Genomic DNA, 24,772 nt, shown 5'->3' on the forward strand with positions numbered 1-24,772 from the left:
GCAAACGGAGATTAATATATTAATATACTTTACGTGTGTGGACATGGAGAGAACAAAGAAAAAAAGAGCATTATTATTGTTGGTTGTTTTCGTTGGGTGTGAGGTCACGAGAGACAGCATCACCACAAGAACATTATATCATTATTATATCTTGTGTGAGCCACAAGTCATACGGGAGACTAGAAAAATTTCTAAAAAGGGCAGAAGGAGTAGACAATATTTTAAGAGAAAAAGGAAGCGATTTTGTGTTCAGGTGCACATCTACTTCAAGATTGGTTTGATTTTATTATCTTTATTATGAACTCCATTATTGAACTTATATACTTTATTGTTTTGAACATGGTTATTGGCTAAATACTTTTAGTTATCTAGGCTTGTGATGATGTTTTGTTGACCGTTTTGGACTTGTCGGTTTTCGGGTTTTGTTTATGGGATTTTGATTAATTAAAAGTTTTTATTAGTTTTATTGGATGTGTCTCATGCGTATTTACTTTTGATTTGTGTCTAAATGAATGTTTCACATGTTGCTTGATTGATTGTCTTTCGATTATAGGGTGCATATTAGGGTTGTTTATTGTGTGTTTGCAACTTGTTTATGGTTTATTGAGCACATTCACCATAAAAACTGATTTTTGACACATTATTAGAAGTTTATATTCTTACTAGCTTAAATATTCGACGGGTGATAAGTTGTCGGGTTTCTCTGCGTTGTTAGGATTTTAGGTTAAATTATCTGACAGGGGGTTTGCCTATTTTTACCTTAATTTCACTTTTTACCCGTGTCCTTTAGACTGTTCAGAAACCACCCCGTGTACTTAGGTGCATTGAGATAGTGAAACCGACGGTTAGATGTTTCTAGGGTAATTAATCATAGTTGGTGAACTGACAGGTGAACCAATAAGCTGGTGTTTTTACATGATCTCTAAGATTTCTTTTTAGGCGATACCTTTAGAGTAATTAAGGATCTATTAAGTTTCCTATAGCTTCATACCTTTAGATTCCCGGTTCTCATAGCATTTTTCCCGTAACCGATAAACGCTCGAGTCGTCACAATTTGGATTCCTTGCCTAGGTAAATCTTGCTCTCATTTGAATTTATTAAAGTCTTATTTGGTAATTTGATTTTCTAGTTTACTTTAATTTAATTAAGTAATTAGCTTAATTAATTATTAGCTTTTAAAATAATATAAATAAAAATCCAAAAATATATATTTTCTTAATTATTACTTTAAATTAGCTTTTAGAACTAGTCTCGTTAATTTAATAAGTGTCTCTAGGGTTCGATATTCCCGGTCTTCCCATAGCTATTCTACACCCGATAGGTTCACTTGTCTGTTGCTAGTGGTTTGGTTTAGGGTATTCTAGGTTTTTATTACTCATTGTGCTTGGTCATTATTTGCTAGAATTTTATATACCACTTCGTGCACATCAAACCCCCGTGTCATCTTGCTTGTTTCGGAAATCCCATCTCGTGTCTAGTGCTTTCTTTCCCACCGGCAGCTCAACCAATCTCCATACCTTCAATTTATCAAACTGATTTAACTTTTCATGCATAGCTTCCACCCAGCTTGGTTCTTGAAGGGCCATTTCCACCGATTTTGGCTCAATTTGAGAAATGAAACAAGAAAACAAGCAGCTGTTTATGTGTCCGGTCTAACTTCTGGTGGACACACCTGTTTTCTAGAGGACCAATGACGTTCTCAATTTGGTGATGGGATTGGTTGTTCGGGAATAACGCCGATAGAAGGTAAGTTTGACGTATTTTCATCAATTTCAGTGATAGGATTCTTCCATCCATAGGTCGCCTTACTATGTGAGTACGAAGTGCTGGAGACGTATTCATTCGGAATGACATCTGGAAATAAAGTGCTCCCGAAAATTTGACGGATAGGACTCTCCCCCATTGGAGTCTTTTCTGAAGAGATTGGTGAGGACACAGTTTTAGTAACATCTTCTGGTTGATTGACGGAGACGGACGGAGTGACATCAAGTGGTTCTTTGAGATCATCATCCAGAATTGGAGACATGTGAGATACTGTATGTGGATATTCTTTCTCAGCATCTACGGTAGCACCACCTAAAGTTTCTGTATTGATAACCGAAAGTACATTGAACAGTTTGAAGAGTTCATTGTAATCGAAAAGCCAGTCAAGACCAACACGGGCATCGGTATCGTTTTCTTCCAACGAACATCATATGACTCCAAAATCTGCTTGGTTGACTTATTGTAGACTCTGTAGGCTGTATGACCAGCGTAACGAACAAAATAAAAATCATCAGCTTTGGCCCCAAATTTTGGAGTTGACTCAAGGTCTATAATAGTACATCGGCATCCAAATGCTCCGAAATGCGCAAATGTGGGCTTATGACCATAGACAATCTCATATGGAGTTTTCATTTGAAACTTGTTGATTATCACCCGATTCTGAACCTAGCATGCAGTATTAATGGCCTATGCCCCAAAGAATAGTGGTAGCTTAGAATCACACAACATGGTCTTTGTTGCCTCGATAAGAGTCATGTTTCTCCTTTCAGCCATACCATTATGTTGCGGTGTCCGAGCTGAACTGTACTGACGAAGAACCCCCTTTCTGAACACAAGTAATCAATGAAGCATTCTTGAACTCCGTACCATTGTCACAGCGAATTCCCTTCAGCTTCAGATTTAGCTGATTTCCCATAAGCACCACAAACCTCTTGATCACTTCTGTAGTTTCATTCTTATTTGACAAGAAAAATATCCAAGTAAAACGTGAGTAGTCATAAGTAATAACGAGACAATAGCAGCTGCGAGAAAGGCTCAAAACATGAACCAGACCAAAAAGATCCATATGTAGTAATTGAAAAAAAAAGATGAGATGGTATTAATCAATTTTGGCTTATGAGTTTTTCGATGATGTTTACCCAACGCACAAGCCACACATTTTTCAATAGTAACAAAATCTTTAACGGGTAACCACGCACCAAATCATTTTTAGCAAGACGGTTCAAGTTTTTCATATTTGCATGATCAAGACGACAATGCCACAAAGTATGGAATCATGTTCTGACACTTTTGAAAACAAGCAGGTTATTTCACCAGGAACATTTTTGTTCATGTCGATCACATAAGCATTATATTTTCTTTGTGATCAAACAAGAATATATTCTTCTGTTACAATGAAACCAGGTTTCAAAATCAAACACTCTTTCTTAGTAAAATGAGTTGAAAAATCTTTATCATAGTTTTGTGACACGCTCAACAAACTGTGCTTCAGCTCTGGAACAAAATTAACATTTTCAAATTTTAGAACGCCGTTACTTGCAGTACCCTTCTGCGTAATCTTCCCCTTTTCTCCTCCCGCATAGGACACATACCCACCATTAAGGATTTGAATGCCGTGTAGCTGGGAAATGTCTCCTGTCATATGCCTGGAACAACCACTATCAACATACCAAGGTTTGATGATATTCCTCCATAGTTGTTCCTGCATGATGTGCGAGATTAATTAGACTTTGGTACCCAGTCCATAGTTACACTGGGTGACCCTGACTCATCTAAGATTTTCACAGGTAGCCATGACATGTCCTTTTGATCGTCTAATATTGAATTTGATGCCCTTTTTATCCGAGATTTAGGCACCATTTATGTCTACCATTGTAAGATTTGCGCATTATTTGTACGAATGTATGACTTAATCTCTGGTCTTTGAGTGTCAGAAATAGACGACTTTGTCTTTTCCACTTGTTTCGGTTTGGAGGTCTTTGAGTGTCAGAAACAGACAACATTTTAAACTAAACTCAGAATTTGGCTTGGAAAAATCCTTCATTTGTGCCTCAATTTTATCTAGATAACCTTTTTCATTTTTCTTAAGTTTATGGTTTTCAGATTTTATCGTTTCATTTCTCTAAGCAAGTTACTGTTGTGAGATATATAAAGATCCACTTTATCTATACAAGCTTGAGAGCATAATGAAGAACTTACCTCAAACGAGCTGGGAGAAGTGAATGCCATGAATGCGAATTGAAGTTCCTTAACTTGTTCCTCAGCAGCATTTTCTTCTTCAGTGTCTTCAACATGAGCAAAGTTGGCTGTTTGATTATTTATGTTGAGAGCAGCCATCTGATCAGACCATAAAAACGGTTGAGCAACCAAACTCCTTTCACCATCACCTAAGCTACCCTCAACTTCTCCTCTAGCATTACCCACGGGAACCAGCGCCCTTTCCATATTTCCTTCCTTGGTTGGATTAGTGAATTCACGAGCAAAATGACCCGGCTCGTGACAGTTGTAACACCTCAGAACGTCCTTGTTAAAACACACATTCTGATTATTTGGCACATTCGAATTATTTATTCCTGTACTCTTAGAGAATTTCTTGCCCCGAAATACTGCCATGGTGATTTTCCAAGAGATATCCATTTCTTCTACATCATCTAGATGAATTTGATCAAGCTCGGCAACCACTACAAGTTGAACCAAATCTCCCGCAAGGAAAGCATTGTAACAGTTCATGAATCCTGCCATTAACGCGATGTTCTCTTGAGTTTCTTTTGAAATAGCGGGAGTCTGACTGGAATTCTGACTAGGAGAAACACTAGGCGATTGAGGCTGAGCATTAACAGTAGAAGATTGACCAAGTTTAGCGAAGAACACTGGTGCAAGTTGTGGTAAGACAGGAGAGAATTGATCCTGAGTGGATTTGAACATTAAGAAGTTAGCTTGAGGTTGAAATTTCTGTTTTCCCAGAGTAGTTTGAACATTAAGAAGTTGTCTTGTGTGATGAGTGCATTATTGGAAGCAACACTGTAACCAACTTCTCTGTAGGAGTTTGCATGGTTTATAGCACGTTGTTTGTCATCCATGTAACATGCTTTGATGATAGCCATGACATTAGACAATGTTAGCTTGTTGAGGTCTTTCGTCTTCTTAAAAACTGCAACATTCATATCCCAACTTTGAGGCAATGAGTTCACCAACTTATTGTTTGTTTCGGCAGCTGTTAAGTTAATGCTTGCGGATCTCATCTCAGTCTCAAGAGCTATGAACCTATGAAGCTGAGTTTCTAACGACTCTTCCAAAACATGATTAAACATATTGAATTTTTGCCGTAGCAGATTTTGACGACTTCTCTTCATATCTCCATTTCCATCATACACCTAAATCAATGTTTCCTACAGTTCCTTAGCATATTGCAATTCTCTAAAACCCAGGGGAATCTCAGGTGAGAGTGCCATAGTCAAGGTTGAAAGTTTCTTTTCATCCTCTTCTACTTTAGCAAGATCATCATCATTATACATAGCATTAGGGTTCACAGCAACTTTAGTAGAGTTCTCATGTTGGTAAGTGATGACTTGGGGACCCCTAACTATGCTTCTCCAAATTTTGGCATCTTTCATTTTAACATATTTCTCGAATCTAAATTTCCACTCGCTAAACCCCTCATGAGACAGCAGACGGGGTACTCGAGTAGTGGTTCCCATTATGGAGTCCAGTTCTTGATGAAGAGAGGCATTGGATGATCCATTGCTATTGGTTAATTGATCCATTTTAGTTAATCAGTCCACAATAGTTTGAGTCCAAAAGTCTAAGAGTCCAATAAACAAAGCCCAACGATGAAGGATCAGGCCCAACGAGAACAGAAAACGTTGATCGAGAACAGAGAACGTTGACCGAGAACCCACAATTTTGACCGAGAACACTTATTCTTGACCGAGAACACTAGTCTTAAACCGAAAACGATCAATCTTGGCAGAAAACCCCTTGTATCTTGGCCCAAAATGATGAATCTTTGCAGAAAACCCCTTGTATCTTGGCCAAAAATGATCATATGTGGCCGAAAACTATGAAATATAACTCAGGACACCGAGAACTTGTTTGACCAGAATATTATGAGCAATAACTAAATCCCTAGAATGATGGGATTTAAATTGTTTCCAAAAATACCGGATCTACAGCCAAAAATAATACTCCTTCTTCCCAGATCCACTGTTCACCGGAAAACCAATCTAAAAACACCAAAAACTCTAAAACCTTGAATCATTGATATCAAACTGGAGCCTTGAATGATTCAAAAGGCTCTGATACCAATTGTAAGTCCCAAACTAGGATCTTTCAATATGATATCAACACACCTAATGTTATTGCGGAATATAACACCAAGTGATTGAAGACAAACAAAGGTAAAACGTAAAGTACACGAGATCTACCTTCAAAACACACGTTATATTAACGTCGGGTGCTTAAGCACGAGATTACATATGATACTCGTTCAACAACAATTATGAACGGCCAACCCACAAACCCTACACAAGTTATCTATATATAGGGAAACAAAACAACTAGCCCAATAAAGCCCAAGCCCACCGGGATCCTATTAAGTTATCCCGGTTTACATCCACAAACATTTAAACACAAATTACATTAAAATCAACTAAGTACAAACCACTAAATGTAGGCCCAACATTAAACCTTTTTGGGGACATGTGCGTTTCTTATATATTTATCTATTATCTAGTATTCAAAACCGCAACTGTTAATCCTTGTGTGTATATCAGTTTACCTAACTTGCTATTTGCTTATTTCCTTTATTTGAATACATTTCGGAGAGGTCCAACATATCCGCATTATAGTATGATCATACTACCGTCGTAGTGGCCGGCGTCCGACGCATTGACAATGGTTTCACCGACATCTCATTCTTGGTAACCAATGCCCATTCGCATGACAACGGTTTATCCATTTCTTTATGTTTTGATTGATTGTGTATGTGTTATGTCTTAACTTCTTATTCCACAAGAACAGTTTGCATCTTTCTTTATTTATTATATAATATTATGGTAGTGTCTTAACTGGTGTTTTATTCACTTAACATGTGTTGTTGACAAAATTCTATTTTATACGCATATGCAGGTTATCGTAAAAATTTAATGCAGGTTGTTGAATACTTAGTGAAGAATTAAGTTAGAAGAATATTTTAATCAAGATCATTAGAAATATGAATTTGTATTGTTGTATTTTTGAATTATGTACTTGTTTGTATTTGATTTATCTTAAAATTGAATTAAATTAATAGATATGTCATTTAAATATTGCATGATAGTACCTTAAGAGCTGTAGCAATCAGATCACGCCCCGACATTTCCGCCTTAGGTTGGGGTGTGACAGTTTGTGCTAAGGTTGTGTGTGGCTGGGCGCATGGGTTACAACCCCGCCCAACCCCGATTTTTTAGTATTTTTTGTTATAATTCATTTTAATCAATTATATTAATATATTTGATTAATTAAACTATATTATAAATATTTTAAATATAATAATTAATCCATGTTTTATTAAAACCGACGTATTAACCGATCAATTTTCCGAACCTTGGTTAAAAATCATGTGTGTGTGTGTGTGTGTTAGATTATTAAAATTAATAAACGTTTTAATATTTAAAAAGAGTTTTAATCTAAAATATATTTAATATATTCTTGTTAATTAACATGTAAAATACATAAATTCAATTATTTTATAAAATATTATATTATATATAATTTTATTATATATTATCTATTATTTACAATATTTATTTAAAAGAAATCATTAAACGTAATATTAGATTGATATAAATAAAACTCTTTATATAATCAATCCAAAATTTTATATATATTAATTGAAGTATTTTTTTATTAAAATATACTATTTTTTAAAGTAATAATAAATCTTTGTAATATTTAACTTTCGCAAGAAGGCACCCGATCATCGAATCCGGAACGTCTATCTAGCATTAGATTCATTGTTGAAATCATAGTTATTTAATTTCCGTAATTACTGTTACATAGGAAATCTCGTCGATAATTCCCGAACAACTTGATCTACCTCTTTTTCTTATCGAATAATTATCTCTTGCTTAATTGCTAAGGTGAGTAATCACTCCCCTTTTTACTTATTATAAACTTTTTTGGGGACTTATGCGTACCTATAATTCAACTACATTTTATATCTTATTATCAATAGCAAACTGTGATCTTTGTGTGTATATCAGTTAAATGCTTATATGCTACATTTTTGTTTGCTTACTTGCTTTGTTTGAACGCATTCGGAGAGGTCCATCATAATCACAGAATAGTATGATCAGACGGCCGTCGTAGTAGCCAACGTCCGCCGCATGACAATGGTTTTACCGACACTTATTACTTTCTCATTTTCTTTGATTGTTTATACTCACAGATAACGGTTTTGCAATTGATTATATATATTATTATACTCATTTATTATAACTCATTATTTTTGTATTCTCAAACTGGTGATCTACTCACTCAACATGTGTTGTTGACAAACCTGTATATTTTGTACGCATTTGCAGGTTACTATTGGATTGTTTACCAAGGTGAAGAACACATAGCGAATATTATTAGGAACAAACTTATTCAATAAATATATGATCTTGTATTGTAATTTCTTTATAATTGATGTATGAAATAAATTAATTAGACATTGTCATATTAGTTGTGCGATAGTACCTTGAGAGCTGTGAACACTGAGCTCAGGCCCCGACATTTCCGCCTTAGGTTGGGGTGTGACATTAGGTTAGGTTAATTGAAGATAATTTACAGATTGAAGGTTGATTATGATGAAATTGAAGGTGGAAGATAAGGATCATCGTTAAGATTAAAAAATTACCGATAACGATAATTCAGTTAACTAGTAGAAGAGGAAAAAACCTAGATTAATCATACCAGATGTTATACCTCATAATGGAAAATCGAAGTGAGATTTACGGCACGGATTTGATTGGAGAAGTAATTGCGGTGAATTGGTGAATTGGGGTTTTGAAACCTTTGAGAGAAAATATTGTCGATGGATAAACCCGTGAGGTTGAGGGATTGGTTAGAAATTAGATTTTTGAGGTGTTATGACCCATGTAAGTTAAACCGGGTCAAATCGGGCTAAATCAATGAGAGTTCACCATTTACGAATCAAGCAATCTATTGCTTTATCGAGAGTGGGAGGGACCAGAGCGCAACACGTAGGATTTTAGAGGTTTCCTTTATATATATTATAGATAAGGAAATTAAAAAAATCGGTTGTACAGACTTGTCTTTCCAGAACCTATGCTTATAGTTCAGTTACAGGGTAATACCAAATCAAACTTATTTATTTATTTGAAAAATAATAATTTTATAGTACAACAACAACAACAACAACAATCATACTCAGTAATTCCCACAAATAGCCTAAGCTATCGGTAGGGTCTAGGGAGGGTGGAATGTAGACAAACCTTACCTCTATCCCTAATAATAGAGATGTTGCTTCCGACGAGACCCCAAACTCGAAAGTAAATATATAAACAATTAATTAAAATATAATTATATAAAATAAAACAAAAGAATAGCAGTAAGTAATAATTAAAACAATATGATATTAGTACGTTTCAAGCAACATTTCATTATAGATAGACTAAAACAAAACCAAGGTAAAATTTACTGCAACAACAATAAAAAAAGCCATAACAAGAAATACCTCTCCTTCTGAAGGTTATTAATCTTAATTCTACGTCCCCAAGAACTCTTATCCTGAACCATGTCCTCAAAAAGGTGAAATGTAAGGCTCCGTTCCTGGTAGCCCTACTTTGGACGTTGGATTTACTCATGAACACAGTTCTACAAATCAGAGTTCATTAAAACTTTCGCTGAAACGTTAACTTAAATCATTCATTACAAAACATTAATTCTTTTCTTTAAAACCATGATAATAAACATCATATTTAAAACACCATTTCTTTGATCTTCAGATGTCAGCCGTTCAATCCATGCCATGTGCCATCCACATGCTTAACTCTTCAGTCTGATAATCTGCGTGCATACTAAAAGTCAGCTACGCTGAGTGAGTTCTAGTTAATCAGGTGACATCCAATACATACACATATCATACATACACACATATCTTAACCTTGTATAAATATCCATAAGAGGAACGTCACATAATATCTATTAAAAAAACCATGGCTATTGCTCATGCTATATATATTCCATAGAAGGACGCTCCGTATAAATTCTCCATAGAAGGACACTCTATATACTTCCATAAAAGGAACATCCTATATATTTCTGTAGAAGGAACACTATGCTTTCCATTAAAGGAACACTGTACTTTCCATTAAAGGAACACTATGCTTTCCATTAAAGGAACACTCTATATATATTATCCGTAGAAGGAACTCTATACATAATTTATTGTTTAATACCCATCTAAGGACACAATCACTATTCTTGGCAATACATGACATATTCGAGTATCGTTCACGTACCGACAAGCAATCATCTTTACATTACATTCAATATTCAAATCTATATTTATAACCCGACAGTACGTGCAATATCCGAAGATCGTTCACGTACCGACAAGCCCTCATCTTTACATTACATACAATATTCAAATCTATATTTATAACCCGACAGTACGTGCAATATCCGAAGATCGTTCACGTACCGACAAGCCCTCATCTTTACATTACATACAATATTCAAATCTATATTTATAACCTGACAGTACGTGCAATATCCGAAGATCATTCACGTACCGACAAGCCTTCATCTTTACATTACATACAATAATCATATCTATTTTATAAACCTGACAGTACGTGCAATATCCGAAGATCGTTCACGTACCGACAAGCCCTCATCTTTACATTACATACAATGTTCATATCTATTTATTAACCTGGCAGTACGCGCAATACCCGAAGATCATTCACGTACTAACAAGCTTTCATTCTCATTCATGACATATATAGATAACATATAAATCAAATATGGCATACATTTACCAAGTATGGTAAGTGTATTAACTGTCACATCGAGTATGCACACAGCCCCGAAAACATAACAAGGAATGGGGCTAGAAACTCACCTGAACTCGGTTACTTCTTCCGTTAATGGTTACTCCTTTATTTGGCTATGCACGGCTAACTGCATAACAATTACGCGCATCGATTACTATCACTCTCCATATCGCGTCTCTAGTTTAATTATTACCCTCAATGAACGGGGGTCGGGGGGCAGCGGGGTCTAGGGGCGGCATCCCCTAGCAGGGTCCAAGGGGCAGAGCCCCTGGCTGGGGTCGAGCTATCTTAACACATTTTCCATTAAGATTTTAAATTATTATCTAATTCGCCATCTCATTTTGCTATAACGAATTAAGTCTAGTTCGTTATCAAATCATACTCTAATTCGTTATCAGAACGCATTCTAATTCGTAATCCGCTTCGTTGTCCTGATTCGTTAACTTAATTCGTTAGTCTGGTTCGTTATCTCAGTTCGCTTGACTAATTCGTTATTTATCCTTAACGAATTAGTTAGCGATCTGTTTCTAGTTCGTCATCCCACCCTAACGAATTGCCATAACGAACTGATTATCCTTTATATAACGAATTACCGCTAATTCGTTAGATTTCCGTATCGAATTAGGGTTAGGGTTTTGTCAGACATCAAACGTCACATCTGATGTGACACAACCTCAGGCGCCGCCGTTGCCGGAAAAACGGGATCTCGCCAGAAAAGCAAGATCTCGCTCGTTTCACCACCGTTTTCACCGTTTTTCGTTCCGTTCGATCCAGATCTGAGCTAGGGTGAACCCTAAGCTCATCTTAGGTTCGGTTTATACCCGATTCCACCCGGATCTCGTGAGTTCAACGGTTTAACGGTGTCGGCTTGTTGTTTCCTCACTAAATCTAATGGGGTTGGATCTCTACAATATCATACTATCATTACCTCGGGTCAGGACTGATTCTTCTTCTTGGTTTCGGCTAGAGAGAGAAAGTAGGGGGGAGAGAGCTAAGTGTGTGTTTTGGGTGGTGTATGGAATATGGGTAAAATGAAAGGATTAATGGGTGATTAAGGTTTATATATGTGGGTCATGGGCTTAAGCCCATGGTCCATCTTCCTTTTTTTCTAACCCAAGTCCATTACCCATCTTACCTAACCCAACACAAGCCCGACTCATAATAACTCCTACTTTATTCTATTATTTTCACACTAACCTAAGAAAAATTTCTCACCATCAATAAATAATATAATTAATTTTATTTTAGAAATTTCGGGATGTTACAAGTTTCCCCCCCTAAAAGTGGTTTCGTCCCCGAAACCTAACTTATCCCTTGAAAAAGGAAACACTTCATATATTCGCACACTTTATTGAATCGCCTTTGCTTTCTAGGTTATCCTTCTTACTCCTGACTTGCAGTCATCGAGTGGTGGTCATGTGTTTTAGCTATTAAGGTAGCTTGCCCATGAGACCCTCGATGTACCAAGTCTCGTCTCGTCTCCCCCAAGGAACCTTGTTTTATATAATAATGCTAACGCCTAAGATAACGCTCTAACACAACACACTATTTATCATAACCAACACGCATCCAAGGCAATTCATATCATAATTAATAAACACCGGTCTAAACTTTTTAAAATAAACACATAAAAACACGCGTTAAGTCATTCATACATCAAACATAAATTAAAACTTATGGCTAGTAACTAGCCTTCTTGACCGGTCCTTCAAAATGTAAGGAGGAAACTCTTAAACCTCAAGCATTCTTCTCTGCTTCACGTCCTTCCTTCGGCTTCTTGCAATCCCTTGCTAGATGTCCACGCCCTCCACAGTTGTGACACCTATGATGGTCTTTGCACTCCCAGGAGAAATGTCCCTCTCTTTCACACCTGTAGCAAACACCTAATCCCATCCTGCACTCTCCCGGGTGCTTCCTTCCACATTTTTCACAAACAGTGAACTCCTCCTTCCTTGCCTTCTTCTTACGTGGATCCACTTCATAGGCTTCATTTGGTTCTGGGTTGGATTCTTCTTCTTTGGTTCCGTCTTCTCCTCCTCACAGATGGCAAGATCCTCATAAATCATCTCGGCTAATTCACGGCCGAGTCAAATGTTGCGGGTTTACTAGCCTTAACCAAAGCGCGAACATTTCGCGGGAGTCCCCTTACGTAATACTTGATCCTCTTAGCTTTCGTGTTCACCAGGTCAGGTACCAACCTAGACATGCGGTTGAATTCAGTAGTATACTCCCGTTGTGTCATCTTTCCCGCTTTCAAGTTCAGAAACTTCATCTCCACTCTTTCAAATTCGGTATCAGCGCAAAACTTCTTCATCACCAACTCCTTTAGATCATTCCATCTCATCGCCTTAATCTCTTCCTGACCCTTAATCATTGCTTCTTCACCAAATGATTGAGTAGCATAACCCACAGCTTGGTCGGGATGGCATTGCCTAATGCGGATAATTTTATCCATGGCGGTTATTCATTGAAGAGTAGCGATTGCGTCTTCCAAACCATTTAGCTTCGGCGGGTCACAGCCCTTGAAGGATTTATAGTTGCACCCAGCTCGACCTCTCTTCCTATCATCCACCTTCACTGACTTAACCACACTTGACTCCTCCCTCCCTGTTTCATCATTTTTCTTACCATTTCATCCTGACCCTTCAGCAGTTCTCCCATGACTTCCAGCAGATCTTTCGGAATTCTGGTTCTTCACAGCAGCGGCTACAGCTTGAACAATGGCTGCTTGAACCGCACGGTCTATTTGAACCCCTTCGTTGTTGCATGGGTTTCCTCCAGCCGCGCTTCCTTCATCTCCGGTGTTGGAAGCTGTTTCTACCGAGGGTTGTCGGACAATACGAGGCCTGCCTCGATGCCTAGTGCGACCTCCAGTGCCAACAATTTCTCCAGCTCCAGCCATCGTATTCTAAAAGGAAAAACACAAACGGTGTCTAGTACGATACCCGTCCTACCATTTAACACTATTGTCTAGTACAACATTCTATCATAACATAAATAATCATTCATAACCAAACTCAATATATTACACGTCATAGATAAACATAAGTTTTAGACCTTAACACAAAACTAGTTCTTAGGTAATTGTACTTAAAACGAAATTTAAACTATTGTCTTAACAATTTTTCCTTCATTCAGCTCTCCTCTCTGCAGTTTTCCTTTGGCATATGCTCCTATCTCTTTCGCACATCCCGCCTCCGTTCCCTTGCACTTCCTTTCCATGTGACCAGTTTTACCGCATCTGTAACATGCGGGCCTTGTAGTGCATTCTGGAGCATAATGTCCCACCTCTCCACACTTGTAACAGGCATTCGATCCAAGCCTGCACTCTCCACCATGAGCTTTACCAAACTTATGAAAAATGTTGGTACCCTTACCCCATTTGCACTCACCACCGTGCCTCTTTCCGCACACCTTGCATGTTTCCTTGTTTGCCCTCTTCCGTGTCTTCCTCCCAGCATGCTCCCCGACATCTGCAGATCGTTTGGTTCCTTTCGCTCCTCCTTCATTGCCATCACCTTTCTCACCGTCTTCTCCTGTCCTCTCAGTGGTCTTTGCATGTCCTTCGGCAGACTTTCCAGGACGAAATATCTTCACTGTAGCAGCTACAGCTAGAGAAATGGCGGCTTGAACAACGGGATCCAGTTGATACCCTTCATCGCTGCTTGGTCCTTGCAGAGTTTCACTTTCCTTCTTTCTCGTGGTAGTAACTGGTTCTTCAGAAAGTTCTCGGACAACACGTGGTCTACCAGGACGTCCAGTATGACCTCCTTTACCAACAAACCTTCTTGCTCCCGCCATTCGTATTCAATAAGGAAACACAAACGTTATCAATCTAGGAATTATTTAGCACATGGTTCGTAAAGTAAGTAGTTAATGACATTGATCAAGTGTAATTAACTATTTGCTTTACTCCTTAGGTTCTACATACTTCCCTGTATGATTTCACTTGTGCTAGATGCTACTTTTAAGCAGTTACTCAATCAAACAATCAATTAATCCTATCCCTATCCTGCATATATCCTCCAATTAACAATTAAGCGATCATCTTTATACCTTAATTAACATACCTTACCGATACTGAGCTTGCTTGAGTGACACATGGCTATCTTGAACTGGCATATTCTTTCTTTTCTTACTAAAATCCCATTCTCTGTTCGAGTCTAAGCATGTAGGATGCTTAAATCTCTCTAACTTTGCTCTAATACCAACTTGTAAGGCCCCATTCCCGGTAGCCGTACTTTGGACGTTGGATTTACTCATGAACACAGTTCTACAAATCAGAGTTCATTAAAACTTTCGCGGAAACGTTAACTAAAATCATTCATTACAAAACATTAAATTTTTTCATTAAAACCATGATAATAAACATCATATTTAAAACATCATTTCTTTGATCTTCAGATGCCAGCCATTCAATCCATGCCATGTGCCATCCTCATGCTTAACTCTTCAGTCTGATCACCTACGTGCATACTAAAAGCCAGCTATGCTGAGTGAGTTCTAGTTAATCAGGTGACATCCAATATATACACATATCATACATACACACATATCTTAACCTTGTATAAATATCCATAAGAGGAACGTCACATAATATCTATTAAAAGAACCATGGCTATTACCCATGCTATATATATTCCATAGAAGGACGCTGTGTATAAATTCTCCATAGAAGGACACTCTATATACTTCCATAGAAGGAACATCCTATATATTTCCATAGAAGGAACACTATGCAGTTGTGATTGATCAAGAAGGAAATCCAAAAGGAACTCGAGTTTTTGGTGCGGGAGCTCGCCAATTAGTTAACCATAGACATATTTTAGTCAACGGTCGTATAGTAGATATACCAAGTTATCGCTGCAAACCTCGAGATACTATTGCGGCGAGGGATGAACAAAAATCTAGAGAACTAATTCAAAACTCTCTCGACTCATCCCCTCCTCAGGAATTGGAATTAGGTTCTAAATTTTAATGATCTAAATTTCTTTGGAAGACAAATAAGTATGATAAAGATGAGTTGTGGGAGAAAAGATGGAATGTTTTATCAACTTCACTATTTTAGTTATTTTTTAGTTTAGGGTTTGTTCTTTCTTCGACAGAGACCTGAAAAAAGAAGGGAAACCCCTCCAGAATTCAATTATGCTCTATGTCCCTTCTTTCTTTTCCTTTATGCGCATCGATTACTATCACTCTCCATATCGCGTTTCTAGTTTAATTATTACCCTCAACGAACGGGGGTCCGGGGGCAGCGCCCCTGGCAGCGGGGTCTAAGGGGCCGAGCCCCTGGCTGGGGTCGAGCTTTCTTAACACATTTTCCATTAAGATTTTAAATTATTATATACTTCGCCATCTCATTTTGCAATAACGAATTAAGTCTAATTCGTTATCAAATCATACTCTAATTCGTTATCAGAACGCATTCTAATTCATTAGATTAATTCGTTCCTGATTCGTTAGATTAATTCGTTAGTCTGGTTCGTTATTCTGATTAGTTATCTCAGTTCTCTAGCCTAATTCGTTATTTATCCTTAACGAATTACTTAGCGATCTGTTTCTAGTTCGTCATCCCACCCTAACGAATTGCCATAACGAACTGATTATCCTTTATATAACGAATTACCGCTAATTCGTTAGATTTCCGTAACGAATTAGGGTTAGGGTTTTGTCAGACATCAGACGTCACATATGATGTGCCACAACCTCCGGCGCCGCCGTTGCCGGAAAAACGGAATCTCGCTGGAAAAGCGAGATCTCGCTCGTTTCACCACCGTTTTCACCATTTTTCGTCTCGTTCGATCCAGATCTGAGCTAGGGTGAACCCTAAGCTCATCTTAGGTTCGGCTTATACCTGATTCAACCCAGATCTCGTGACTTCAATGGTTTAACGGTGTCGGCTCGTCGTTTCGTCACTAAATCTAACAGGTTTGGATCTCTACAATATCATACTATCATTACCTCGGGTCGGGATCGATTCTTCTTCTTGGTTTCGGATAGAGAGAGAAAGTAGGAGGAGAGAGTGCTATGTGTGTGTTTTGGGTGGTGTATGGAATATGAGTCAAATGAAAGGATTAATGGGTTATTAAGGTTTATATATGTGGGTCATGGGCTTGAGCCCATGGTCCATCTTCCTTCTTTTCTAACCCAAGTCCATTACCCATATTACCTAACCCAACACAAGCCCGACACATAATAATTCATACTTTATTCTATTATTTTCACACTAACCCGAGTAAACTTTCTCACCATCAATAAATAATATAATTAATTTTATTTTAGAAATTTCGGGATGTTACTTGAAAGTCTAGAAAATCACGCCTAATCCTCTCATCTGAAGTTGATTTGGGTCCAGCTCCACCCCTCCTCCCCTCTATAATAAGAGTTCCCTCTATTATAATTAAGTAAAGACACATAAATCAAATCAACTCGTATTTTCCTAAATAACTTACATATATATATATATATATATATATATATATATATATATATATATATATATATACATGGGTGAGTTATAATAAAAACAAATAGTTTTCCAGGAAGACTAAGAATAAATCTAGGCCATTGGGTATATGATATAGTGGTTGAGATTGTTATTTTTTAAAATAAAAATAGTTTCCTAGGATTAAGGATTTATGCTACATAGTTTCTTAACTCTAAATTTTGTGTTATTTCTACTCTTTCTATAAAACTATGCATTTTTATTTTAACCCTTATATATATATATATAAACGAAACTATAATAATCATACGTGTCGCGATGTGGTCGCTGCCCCCTTTTTTTGGAGTCACCAGATTTGCTTGAATTTTAAATGAAGGATTCTCAAGCATTTGACCCGAATTCACGAGTATGGGTCTTATCAAACCCAGATATTTCTTAAACGGGTTATAACATCTCATTAAAATTAAAAACTAATCTCACCAAATATTTGATTTAAAAATCCTATAAAGGTGGGGTATACTAAAAATTAATATCTGATTTATTTAAAAAAAATATATATATTACTTACAATTAAAAAAAACCCATATAACCCGTGCTGCGCCCCGGCCCGCCCATACTCCTTCAAACTCTCGCATATATGTTCGTGAAAATTTGAACCGAAAGACGGGTTTCACGTGATATCGTTATCATTGTCACTGTTTTTACATAAATTTATACTCAAATTTCGATTAAGATCCGAGTTCAAGTATTGTAAAACGATTTATAATCAAACCATAAGTATATTATTAACTTTCATACAATAAAAAAAATAAAAATTCCAAAAATAAATAAATATTAGAAACAAATGATATAAAACAACCTCTGTAATATTGGGATAAAAACTAGTGTGTATGTATATATATATATATATATATATCTAACTATCTATATAATTGTCTACCATTAAATCCTACGGTGTCGCTTTCAGGTTGTTCCCCCCATTCTCTAGAGCCACCAGATTGCTTGATTTCTAAATGGAGGCTTCTCATGCTTTTGACCCGAATTCGTGGGTATGGGTCTTGCCAAACCCGGATAGTCTTTAAATGGGTTATAACAACTCATTTATTTGTGAAAATTTTTCATAATCAAACAACAATTTTCGCGGGTCATGGGTTTCACCAAACCCGAATGACCCTTAAACGGGTTATAGCATCTCATTTTTTAGTGAAATAACCCTTTAATCATCAATGAATAATTTTCGCGGGTTATGGGTCTTACCAAACCCTAATAGCCCTCAAATGGAATATAAGTTCTTTTATATTGGTAAACACTTTCATCATCTCCTTTACATGTTCTTCGTTGTTATCATCTCCATCGTCGGTTAGCTTCTGATACTACCAACCATCGTCAACTACATCAACACCCCCTTTTTCATTAGACAATTATTTGTGTTCATGTTTGTTAATTTAAAAAAATCAACAGGCTCATGGTCGTTTATGTTTGTTCGTTAAAAATCTAAAAAACTTACACATCTCAATTGAAAAACCCAAACTCTAAAAAATATAATAACAAACTAATATATAGGTATTAAATTAAAAACAAAACCATGTTAAAAGATATAAATAAATCATCATAAAATAGCAAAACGATTAAAAACAAAAACTTAAATAAACTCCCGTAACACGGGAGTATCAAACTAGTATATATATATATATATATAATATGAACTAAAACATAAAAATCTTACGTGTCGCGATGTGGTCGCTCCCACTTTTTTTGGAGTCACCAGATTTGCTTGATTTTTAAATAAAGGCTTCTCATGCATTTGACCCGAATTCACGGGTATGGTTCTTATAAAACCCATATATTTCTTAAACGGGTTATAACATCTCATTAAATTAAAAACTAATCTCACCAAATATTGATATAAAAATCCTATAAAGTAGGGATATACTAAAAATTAATATATGGTTTATTAAATAAAGATATATATTATTTATAATTAAAAAACCAATTTTATAGTAAAAAAAATAAACGAGTCTTGGGTTTCATCAAACCCATAAACCTTTTAAACCGGGTTATAACATCTCATTTATTTGTGAAACAATTTATCATCAAACCATAAGTATATTATTACCTTTCATACAATAAAAAAAATAAAATTCAAAAAATAAACAAATATTAGAAACAAATAATATAAAACAACCCCCGTAATACGGGGAATAAAAACTAGTATATATATCTAGATAAAGGATCCAATACAAAAATTGGCTATCGTACATTACGTACGCGAGGCTTCCTATCGTTGATTCCCAATTTCATTAATTTGATCGCTTAAGTTAACAGAAGGGTGTTTTTGTCTTTTTACATTACTTTTAAAAGATAATCGCGCCTGTATAATAAACGGTTTTTGCATATACCCTGTTTTATTGAATTTTGTCGTTGTATGCAAAAACTGCTTAACAATTGGTGAGTTGTTGTTCGATTAGCATTGACGGTGTTCGTTGATTTTTAGCGTCATGTATTACGATCATCAAAGTAAGTAATTGTAGGTTTAATTCTAATCAGTTGTTATTTATTTAGCTGTATGCTGTAGGTTTAATTGACGGATAAATTTATTTTTTCGATTTTTAGGTTTTTTTTCTGTTGAATTTTTATGATCGATAGTGTGTTAAATAGTTTTGTGAACTAATTGTGATTCGGTTAGACTTCAAATTATGTGTTTTAATAGCAAATCGTGGATAGGATTGTCGATTTTCTATTTAGAACGTATAATTGGACTTCAAATTTGAGGATTCATGTTAATTGAGGATCATTAAAGAAAATTGGACTAGCAAATCGTGGATAATTGGACTTCAAATTTAACTAGTTAGTATCGTTAAATAAAATAAGCAACGAGAATCATAAAGTTAATTGAGGATTCATGTGGAAGAACAACTTTGCATTAATTATAATCGAAAGAAAATTGAACGTGTTAGAATGTATAATTGGTTAGTAATTGTGATTCGGTTAGAACATATTATAACGTATTAGAACGTATTAATTTATTTTTGATGTTTGATTATATTTTAAAATTATATTTATTTACTGTGTATTTTCTAAACTGTAATTAGTTGTTTTTTAGGCGATTTTTTTGACTTAAATTTCTTTTTGTTTGCCAGATCCTTCATCAGATGTTGTTATACCGCAAGTTAATGCAACTTGTAAACCTGTAAAAGGAATGATTTTTGAATCTGTTGATCATGCATATGATTTCTATTGTAAATATGCAAAGAAAGCTGGTTTTTGTGTTCGTAAAGGAGGTTCATATATGAATGACGGTTTATTAAAGTCTAAATATTTTACTTGTTCCAAAGAAGGTCATAAACCTGCAAACAGTTATGATTCTATGGCTGAAAAATATGGTTCCAATAGACCGTATTATAAAACAAGGAAGAGACCAACAATTCGGTGTGGTTGTCGAGCTCAAATTTTTCTAAAATCTGATGACGGTTTAGGTTTAAAATAAATGATTTTGTCGAAGGACATAATCATGAACTGGTGGATGCAAAAGATATTCATTTTGTTCGATCAAATAGGAAGTTGACTCATGTACAACAAGATATTATATATGAGTTGTCAACATTGAATTTGGGCCATGTTAAGGCGTTTAATATTATGAGGACAAAGTATGGAGGATTTGAGGAAGTTGGGGCTACAAAAGACGATTGTAAGAATTTCAAACAGAGTTTAATTTGTTATATTGGGGAGTATGATGCGGAAATGGTTGTACAAAGATTAAGTGGGAAGAAAAACTGTTGTGATGGTTATTCGTTTTTGTATACTGTTAATTCTAATGGTGAATTAGATCATTTATTTTGGGCGGATGAAATTTCAAAGAAAAATTAGTTGGCTTTTGGAGATATTATATCATTTGATGCAACATTTAAGACCAACAAGTATGTCAATTTAATACATTTGTTTTTTAATTTTTATTTTTTTTACATACTTTTTTTTTTAATTTGTTTTTTCTAATAATTTTGTTTTTTACAGGTACAATATGGTTTTTGTACCATTTACTGTCATTGATAATCACTGTCGTAATGTTACAGTTGGTGCTGCGTTATTATCATCTGAATCTATTGAATCTTATTCATGGCTTTTGAAAGTTTTTCTAGATTCTTTTGGTATTGCCCCAAAGGTGGTTGTTACTGATCAAGATCCAGCAATGAAGCAAGCAATCTCATTAGTTTTACCAAACTCGAGACATCGGTTATGTATGTGGCACATTGTGAAAAAACTTGCTGATAAGGTAACTTTTTAATGTATTCAATGTACTATGCATATGTTTCCGAACGTATTAGAATGTCTAAACATATTAGTATTCATCATTATTTGATAGCTGCATATTTTTTAAATGTGTTAGAACGTTTTAGGATGTATAAACATATTACTGTTTTAGTATATTTAGGTCATATTTTGTATTAGTGTTAGAACGTTTGTGAACGTGTATAACAAACTAGCATGCATCAGTGTGTTTTATGTGTGTATTTTTTAACGTATAAAAACATATTTTTTGGTACATCAGGTTGGTGCCACCCTTTGTAACAATGAAGATTTTAAACGTAAAATATGTGACATGGTTTGGACGGATGCAATTTCTCAATCCGAATTCGAAATGCAATGGGAACTTATAATGAAAGAATATGATCTTGAAACAAATAAATGGTTGTGTGACATGTTTGAAATGAGATATGATTGGATTCCTGCTTATTACATGGATGAGCCGTTGTCTGGTCTTATGAGAACTACATCGAGATCAGAAAGTGAAAATCATTTTTTTGTCAAGTTTCTAACTCACAGTTATCACTAGTTGAGTTCTTTAGTCATTTTGATCATTGTATGGAGATACAAAGGGACAATGGTAGGAAAAATGATCATGATACAAGGTACACACATTCAGATCCGGTTAGCGAAAACCCTTTTGAGAAGGAAGCAGAACTGATGTATACAAAGGCTATTTTTAATGATTTCCAAGATGAAATGTATCATATTAGGAGAGGTGTAGCATGTTTGAAATCAACTGCAGAAAAAGATTTTGTGAGGTTTTTAGTATTTGACTTTAATGCATACGTTCCTGGCAGTTTGGAGGTATGAATTAGTTATAGATTCTATTTTTTTTCGCTTGAACGTTTTAGAACATATTAAAACATTTTTTAAAGTTTATTTGATTTTTTTGACAGAATGTTTTAAAGTATTTTAATATATTTTTGTGTGTCAGGTTTTGTTTAAGAAGGAAGGTGAGGAAGGAATTGATTCGACTATTTCATGCGGATGCAAAAGATTTGAACATTATGGGTTATTGTGTCGTCACAGCCTTTATATTTTAAATTTCTTTAGAGGTTACAAGATTTCCAAAGAAATACATGGTTGATCGTTGGAAGAGAGATGCTGGTGTTAATCCTAGAACTGCTCCAATTTAAACTTTTGGTAATGACAAAAATTTAAAACTCAAAGTGATCTCAAGGGAAATAACATTGGCTGATGAGTATCTCATAAATAGCTATGCAACTGATGTTGATGAACTTACTAAAGTCAGGGATCAAATGAACATTATGATCAAACAAGCCGATGAGACAAGATACAAAAGAACTCATTTATCAAAAAGGGATAGGTTTGCTGCTATTCTAGGGTATGATCAAGCATCAGAGGTGACTGTCCGTGTGCCTAGTGGTATTAAGAATAAGGGTTGCGGGTCATATAAATGGATTAAATCTCAGAAAGAGATTGCTATAAGTCGGTCTAGGAAGAAATATAGGGAATGCAAAGTTTGTTATAAACAGGGTCATAACAGTCGAACTTGTCCTGAACTACAAGAATAATAGTTTTTAGCGTTATTGTTATGTTTATATTTTTTCTGTTTTTATACTTTTATGTTTCATATTTTTATGGAATGTGCAAGTTTGTCTACTGGAACGTATAAGAACGTGTAAATAAACTGATACTAAATAGATTTTTATATTAAATCCGGTTGAAAAAGGAGGTTACAAAAGAGGATCATATCGAACCTATTCACAAACTTATTTTATTCTACCACACCACCATACCACACCATTACCACACCAAACCATCACCACATCACACCACCACACCAGCAGTCACCAGGAAACCCTAGTTGTTATCGAGGATCTCTTCGGCCCCTTCACGCTTTGCTCTTTTATTCACCGTCACCCTGTGAGCTGTTCTCTCTAGCACATCTTGAAGCTGACCATAGTATGAAGCTTGCTTTTCCAGGTAGGTTATCGCCTGTGTCTTGAATGTGCTATCTGGTTGCTTCAGATCTTCTTTGTGAAGAGCATCGGTTTTTGTTGCTTCATCTGTCACACACCTCTTTGTATCTTCGACTACTCGTAGCCGATTGCACTCTTTTTCAAGCTCCAAGTTGATTCTTGATCGGAAAATGCTTTTAACAGTAACATTTCCAGAATCCATTTCTTTTTTCAAATTTTTGTTGTGTGTTTGTGGGATGCGTTTGTTCTCTTTTTTATAGACTTTTTTGATTTTTTGGTTGGTGCATGAAGTTATTACAATTTTTACTTAATTTATTGAACTGAGTATAATTATATCTAGGCATCATAACATATTAGTAGGCATGATTGCATTGCCAATTTTTTCAAAGTGAGTAGTTGAACGTATTAATGAAATGTGTAATTTGTTTTTTCTTTGTGTTTTAATTGGTTGGAGATTTAACATAGTTCAAAATTAAACTAAAATCTGATGATAATTTTTTAATTACATGCAGTTGTCACTTCAGTAGTGTTATTATTGAGCCAATCTTTTTTATGCTTTTGGTATAGAACGTATGAGAACGTTTTTGTCATATATTTAATTACATGCAGTGGTTATGTATTGGAACATGTAATTGTCTTTATAGTTTCATAGGTGTCAGATATTTTAAATTCTTAAATAACAAAGGATTCACTTTTTCTTAATAATTTATTGTCACTGTAGTTATTTTTTGTCTTCATCTATCTTTATTTTATCTATTTAATTACAACCACATCTTTCATCTCACCACACAAAACTCAGTACAACAAGATATGGATTCCTCATCTTCATCGTCTTCTTCATCAGCTAAGGATCTGTTGTTGAAACAGATTCAAGCTCAAATCCATTAGGATACAGAGAATCGGGCTGCTTTACAACATCAGTTTATCATCACAGCTGGTGTCAACATGGATATGAGGGATAAAATAGCAAAGTTGCTAGCAAACATGCCTGGTAGTACTATTAACTATTTGTGTGCTTTATTTTTGATTGACACAGGTAAAAAGGAAGAGGATGAATTGAAAGAGTTGTGTAAGGCGATAAAACTTCTGAACTGCTCTATTGAGTTGAAGACAGAGTTTCTTAAATCTATAATGTAATCAATGGATTTTAGGCAGTGTGTTCTGGTTACCTAATAATTGTTGCCTGTTTTATTTTGTATTTTTTTATGTATTATGTGGTTGTGATAACCTTTTCTATGTGTTTTATGTTTTATTTTGGTATGTTTTACGAA

General features: G+C 35.5%; 1 protein-coding gene across 1 annotated transcript; it reads left to right on the forward strand.

Annotated features, from left to right (window-relative positions):
* The first annotated feature begins 19,751 nt into the window (after nucleotides 1-19,751).
* On the forward strand, nucleotides 19,752-23,093 carry LOC143612870 (protein FAR1-RELATED SEQUENCE 5-like). Its single transcript, XM_077086744.1, has 8 exons — nucleotides 19,752-19,770; nucleotides 20,394-20,649; nucleotides 20,730-21,050; nucleotides 21,265-21,523; nucleotides 21,800-22,007; nucleotides 22,085-22,362; nucleotides 22,493-22,613; nucleotides 22,729-23,093. The coding sequence occupies exons 1-8, from the start codon at nucleotides 19,752-19,754 to the stop codon at nucleotides 23,091-23,093; spliced, it is 1,827 nt and encodes a 608-aa protein (XP_076942859.1).
* The last annotated feature ends 1,679 nt before the right edge of the window (nucleotides 23,094-24,772 follow it).

The sequence above is a fragment of the Bidens hawaiensis genome, unplaced genomic scaffold (assembly GCF_021521415.1).
Source record: "Bidens hawaiensis isolate Kalapana, Puna unplaced genomic scaffold, B.hawaiensis_p1.1 tig00035886_1, whole genome shotgun sequence".
NCBI lineage: Eukaryota > Viridiplantae > Streptophyta > Magnoliopsida > Asterales > Asteraceae > Bidens > Bidens hawaiensis.

What these genes read in the sequence shown, in the direction of transcription:
- LOC143612870 (XM_077086744.1), top strand. An exon ending in AAATATGGTTCCAATAGACC is followed by an intron (nt 20,650 to 20,729) that starts GTATTATAAAAC and finishes ATGACGGTTTAG; the next exon opens with GTTTAAAATAAATGATTTTG. An exon ending in CATGGATGAGCCGTTGTCTG is followed by an intron (nt 22,008 to 22,084) that starts GTCTTATGAGAA and finishes AGTTATCACTAG; the next exon opens with TTGAGTTCTTTAGTCATTTT.